This window comes from Mesitornis unicolor, unplaced genomic scaffold, assembly GCF_000695765.1.
Source record: "Mesitornis unicolor isolate BGI_N332 unplaced genomic scaffold, ASM69576v1 scaffold49663, whole genome shotgun sequence".
Lineage (NCBI taxonomy): Eukaryota > Metazoa > Chordata > Aves > Mesitornithiformes > Mesitornithidae > Mesitornis > Mesitornis unicolor.
Genome location: NW_010174931.1, coordinates 23,397 through 29,938, shown reverse-complemented (window position 1 = coordinate 29,938; position 6,542 = coordinate 23,397). Strand labels below are relative to the sequence as shown.

Genomic DNA, 6,542 nt, shown 5'->3' with positions numbered 1-6,542 from the left:
GCCCCACCTTTCCCCAACCCGGAAGCGCTTCCCCGCCACCGCGTCTCGCCGAGGCAGCGCCGGATTGGTCCCGCCGGCGCCTATTGAGCACACGCCGCTACGGGCGGGCGGTGTGGCCAAAGTAGGCGAGCGGGGTAGAACGCGGGGTTACCCCCCCCCCATTATCCGGTGCTCTGGGGAGGGGCTCATGGAAGCACAATCCTGGAGGGAAAAAAACCATTGGATTTAGGAAACTGGAGCATCTCCTATATGCAGAGAGACTGAGGGGCATTATGCTGATAATATCTAAAGGGTGGGTGGCAGGAGGCTGGGGCCAGACTCTTTTTGGTTGTGTCCAACGACAGTACAAGGGGCAGTGGTCACAAACTGGAACATAGGAGGTTCAACTTAAACATAAGGGAAAACTTCTTTACTGCGAAGGTGACAGAGCACTGGAACAGACTACAGAGAGGATGTGGAGTCTCCTCCTCTGGAGACATTCAAAACCCTCCTGGACGCATTCCTGTGTGATCTTCTCTGCTCTAGCAGGGGGTTGGACTGGATGATCTTCAGAGGTCCCTGCCAACCCCTGCCATGCTGTGATTCTGTGAAGTTAAAAGAACGACAACAAACAGAAGTGCCTGTTTCTGCTGTACTCCCCCGGGGATGCTCATTTCCCATGGAGGCATGGGCCTGCAAGGGTAATCATTTAACAGCTGAGGTGAAGAAATAAGGGATTTCATTCACATGCCATTACAGTGGTAGCTGTGTGTCTACTTTTCAAGTCTTGTAGCAGAATCCAGGACCACAGTGAAAGATTGAAAAACAAAACCACAACCCTGCTCAGCTGGTAACAGTGCTTTGTCTCTAAAGCAGAACAACCTTATGCTAAGCACTGTTGATAGCTGAAGGTTTTGCTTGGCTACCAATACTGGAGCGTAAATTAAAAACAAAAACAACAAACCCCCCAAATACCCCAAAACAAGCAAACAAAAAACCTTACCTGAAAATTGCTAATATTTCTGCATGTACAGGTCTAGTGAAGCTTTTAAAAAAGCCTGAACCAACCAGAGATAAGCCACTTTTTTTTTTTCCCCAATCAACAGAGGAAAAGCTCATCCAAAAGGGCAAATTTATTTGAATACCGAGAATCCATACCTCCTCAATCCAAGCCATGCAAACAGCAATATGATAAGGACTTGGTCATGCTGGAGAGGTATCAAAAGACATTCCCCCAAAATTATTGTGTGTGAGCTTCTGGTAGCATTTTGCAAATGCTACCTGAGGCAATGTTGGTCCGCTCATTTATTAAAATATTCCCTATATACACTAAAAATGTTTAAAAATGCAACTGGCTTTTTAAGATCTGTAGACATGATGCTCAATGATTGATTTTATTTCCCTGTCATATTAAGTATGACTGAAAGCTCTGCAAAAGTATAGGAGACAGCTCCTGTATTGCTACTATTAATGGGAGTTTTGTCCCCCGTTCCAGCAACAGCCTTTCTATAAAGAGCAAACCAGTACTGATGGGAAAAGTATATTCTGCATGAAGGATAACAATGTAACTAACCATCGCATTTTCATATTATTTCTAAAAATCCATAGAAATCTGACACTCAGTCCTGGTTCCTGAGAAGTCTCACAATTATTCTGGAGAAGTATGGGGAGGATGGTTTATAATGGCTTGTTTCTTTATTTATTACATTTGTCCTGTTTGCACCCAAAAGTATTTTGAGCATGTGCCAAAGACTGCACAAAATTTGACATTTGTTACATGGTACCTTTTCTCCAGGCTGCAGCCGGTGGTTTACAAAGGCGCATGGGGAAAGCAATGCAGAGATCCATGGCGCTGCAGGGACATTGTGAATTGGTGGTGGAGGGGGGATGCAGCACCAGCAATGACTGCCATTGACCAGGAATCGTTATCACCAAACTTCCTCGGGTAAAACCAACTGCACTCCATTAACCTGATTAAAAAACTGGGAAGCTCGTAATTTTTAAAGTTACAAATTCAGGACTTTGTATATTAACTGTTTTTTTAAAACCAAAATGTTTGCTTTTACTATTACATTTTCCTTCTGCTCTCTTTTACAGATCTACAAAAAGAAAGAATAACAGCTGTTTAGGGGATGAATGAAACCTGTGGAACAACCAACCTTAAAAAACACATATTCTTGCCTTCCCATTTTAATCCTTTTACAGCATTCATTACAAAATTATATTAAAAATGTATATAATTTAAAGTTGTCTCTGCTGCCTATTTAAATGCATCTGTTACTTTTTAGTGACTATAATGTCCTGCCTTTTCTTGAAAACTTGTAAGACTGTTTAAAAAAAAAAAAGTAAAAATTTCAAATTTAATCTTGTTTTACCTAAACAGAGAACTTGCAGGGACATGTTCATCAGATGTGAACACTGAACTCGCTGGTGACTCAGGGTGCTCCATAAATAGAACACATACTGATGCTGCATTTCAGCAGATGCAAATCATCTCCCTTTTTCATAATGCCATGTCTAAGCATCATGCCAAGATTTTCCACTTTTTGCAGGAGTTTCCTCCTTGCTATTTTAAAGGAGAACTCAAGAACACATGCTTGCGCTATCTTTAATTCTAAATTAAATACAGGTAATGACTAAATAAAAAGAGCAAGGAGTTAATGCTAGGTAGCTAGAAAAGTTTAGAGATTTGTAGTCAGGCTGTTCAAAACAAGTTCTGTTTTTCCATTTTCTTTCCAGTATCTTATTTTAATAAGAACTTCACTTTCTGAAGAAAGGTAACCTGAAAAGATTCAAGTACTCCACCCTCTCTAATTAGCATCTGGCTCATAAGAAAATCCGTTCTGAACTTTCCAGCAGATTCCTTCAACAAAACCAGGGAAGATAATGACATTTCTGAAGAAAAAAAACCTTCAGGCTTGAGAAAAAACTATCAAATCAGGAGGAGAGAAACACCCACTTGGCATATTTTAAAGAACGTTTGCAGGCCACATTCAAAGCAGGTTAATCTTTATGCTACAGGAAATAATAGCATCCTTCTGCATATTTCAAAGTGTGCAACTATTTAATCTGTTAAATGCTAAGTAGCATTTTTCCACCAGTATAAACATATTGTTTCCTCATTTGAAAATGGCAATTACAATAGGTAATCCAATGAAATGTACCAGCCCGGGTCTCAGTTTTGAACTCCTGGGATGCCTGTGTTGCCATAGGACACAGCCACTGCACGATTCCACTTTGCAGAGGTACCGACAGCAATCTGACCAACCCAAGAGCTCTACATCGGTCCTTTTACCTGCTCAGCTGCAGCAGAGGTAACTGCAGGGCAGACACAGCCCATCTGATTATTACAAGCAGCTTCGTTAAGACCATCTCTTCACTCTGTCCTCACTGTTCTGGTATTTGACAAATGCGTTATATATCCTTCTCCCCCTTAACTAAAGGATCAGACTAATTTGTGAAAGGGAATTCTCGAGTATTTGTTAAAGCCATTGGAACAATTTTCTTCTCTTAAGAAGACACAGGAGTACCAAGATGTACTTTGATAGTTCGTTTTCATTAGTATAATTTACAATACATTCTGGACAATTACAAAATCTGGGGAATCATGTTTTCTCCATAAATTTCTATTGCAAACTTCAAACATTTGGGTGCCTTTCCATTACTTCTGCATGCTTTTTCTATAACCACAGTAACTACATCCAGTACAGAAACCCGTTTTTTTTCCTGTTTCAGCAGGTTTTAGTTCTGCTTTGTGCCTCAGGCTTTGATGTCCACCTTGAATGCTGGTTTAGCTGCTTAATTAAAAGCCTGCAGCTACTCTCTCTTGTGTTACACCAACTCAAGAGAGGACATTTCCAGTGGGACAGTTTAGAAAAGGTATATATGCAAAATTATTTCTGGGTCACTTAGAGCAACAGCATTTAGCATATTTCTAAAGTCAAATCCTGCTCTAGATCAGAAGGAATTGCAATGAAGTCAGTCAAACATTTAAACTTTCAATCTGGGAGGAGAATTTTGCTCCACATAAACTGATAGCATAGTTCAAAGACAGCAGTTTTCTCAAACAAAAAATACCTGCCTTTATTACGAGCCACCCGGCATTCTCAAATACAAGAAACATTCTTCAACATAGCAGCACTGTTAAAATGTAAAAACATTAGCTACTGAACCTAAAAACATTTTCAACTCATTTTCAATAAACTTTTAAGTACATTGTACTTAGCTGCTTCAAAACACCTCTTTGCATCAGCAGGTGTGGCTACATACAGTTTCCACATACAGGCCACGGAGTTGCGCGGTCTGGTACGCAGGAGCCGAGCAGTTATGTGTGCTCACATCTAGGAAGTCAGACCAGCAACATTCTGGGCCAGAAAAATGCATACTCTACCTCTTCCGCTCTGGGACAAGTGATATGGCTCTGACCATAGGAGTGTACTGCAAACTAGCAAAGTGTTTTAGCAGTTGGCAAAAGTGTTGAAAGGCACATAGCTTATCCTTAGCAAGATTTCCCTGTTCCACTTGCAGTGCCCGTTGAGGAATCAGAGTTGGGACCTGGCTTGAAATTAAAAAATAGTAAGAAAATGGAAGCCTCCCAGGAAAAAAAAAAAAAGGTTTGGTTTTTTTTAGCTTTAAGGTTTTACTATTGCATGTTTTCCTCTACCTTTCCAGTGAAAATTAAGGAAGCTACGGATGCATGTTGACCGTACGTATGGACTTACTGCTACTGGAACAGCAAATGGTAGAGCTGCTGTAAACTGTTGCAAGTACTAAAAGCAATGCTTAGAATGGTCTGTACAGCATTTGCAAATATTTACTCTGAAAAGAGATTAGTGTAGTTCTTAGTTTTCTCAGCATTGCTTAGAAACACTAAAAAGCTACAACAGCTAACTGCTACTCTACACCAGATCAATATACCCCAACAGATATTTAGGAATATATGCCATTATATTTAAAAATACCAAGTTCCTCTAAGCTGGTAAACCTAGAAGATTTTACATAGAGTTAGAGATAAAATATTAAAAATTCTTGTTTCAACTCCACACACTTGACATCTGAATAGAAGTGATGTATTCATACTATTTATTCCATCAGAGAGACAAAATGTTGTATGGAACTAAATTTCTGAGATTTTAAATAGAAAGTCATTTAACTTGTATATACACAACGTGTTCTTTCCACAGATATTTACATGGCAAATATGTCAGAGGAGAACCACTATGACTAAGTCTCTACAAGTATAGTATCCTTTCTTAGCTATTCTCTCTGCTGAAAGAATTCACAGAAGCTCTGAAGTAAAATCTAGACAATTAGTGTTACCTATATTTCACAGTAGGTAAAGAAGCCATTAAATGATATTTCAGCATAAGGTTTCTGGAAACAGCTACACAGTAGAGTTTTACATCCACCCCTCTTTTCCAGCATTCATGGTGAAACTAAATCTCTTCTTAATTTACAAGAGAGGTAACGGCATACATAAAGATGTACGCATGTAACTGCAGTTCATCCTCCTCGATAGAGGCTGGTCAGCCGTTCTAGCTCTTTGCAGTTGTCCATGGCCATGGAGTCTGCCTTCTTTCGGAGACGGTCATCTCGATATACTTTTGCTGCATAAAGTAAGTCTGTTTCTTTAAGAGAAAAAGAGAAAAGATTTTTCAGATTAAAAGCTGAATACTTTGCACACGATAAGATTCCTTCTCAGAGCTGTGCAAAACACCTCTGATTTAATCCTCACCCTTCTTCCTTCTGTCTATCCTAACTACCCACAGACACCACCTAAACAGCACTGCTACAGCTTCCCTTTGCTGGATCTGCACAAGCATTTCATCTTTTCGAGCAGGGACAAGTGGTAACAGCCTTCCAGCACCCTCATATTTCATGCAGCAGTACCTGATTAAAAACAGACAAACAAAAAACCCCCAACTAATTCTGTCAGACCTCATGAAAAAATACAAATGTAAGCAACGCTCAGTGATCTTGCATATTATTGAGAGCTCTAGCGCCTTGTCTGTGCCCAGAAATCCATTATGAATGTCAGCCCTTCAACTGATACTGCTTCAGACTGACCTTGTTCAGCGGTACTAATAAAAAAGCTCTCTGTATTATATTGGTGTTCAATAGCTTGAGATTGGTGAGCATTTTAACTCTATAAAATCTTTTTCAGCCCTTCAACTCAAAATGGATTAGTGAGGCAGTCTTAAATGTCAGACGTCAAAACGATTGTCAAATGTCAAACACTGGAAAGATTTTAACTGTCAAGGAAATCCAACACATAACAGCTATTTTAAATCCTTAAAACCACAAAATCAGCTGTTTCTACAAATAGAATAAATCTATTAGAGGCCACTTCCTCAAAATCAATTTGGGCAGTTTGCACAATCAGAGAAATTGCAACTCGCAAACAACATGACAGTCATTTATCTTCTTTATACGAGGGTCAGATGTTTCTGTGGTCAGTAAATATGTATGTATGGAATTATGGGCCTCTGCATTGTACAGGACTCTGTTCATGTTTTAAAAAGTAATAATCTCAAGAATAAATGCTGAAAAATGGGAGAGGTATT

At 39.6% G+C, this 6,542-nt stretch overlaps 1 protein-coding gene across 1 annotated transcript in view; it reads right to left on the bottom strand.

Moving 5' to 3' along the window:
• Positions 1-4,610: 4,610 nt before the first annotated feature.
• The window catches only part of DNAJB14 (DnaJ (Hsp40) homolog, subfamily B, member 14), a 19,680-nt gene continuing 17,748 nt past the window's right edge, over positions 4,611-6,542 (bottom strand). Inside the window, exon 7 of the mRNA XM_010181198.1 lies at positions 4,611-5,606. Within this exon, the coding sequence (XP_010179500.1) occupies positions 5,482-5,606 (125 nt within the window). The 3' untranslated portion in view covers positions 4,611-5,481. The remainder of the gene's footprint in view (positions 5,607-6,542) is intronic.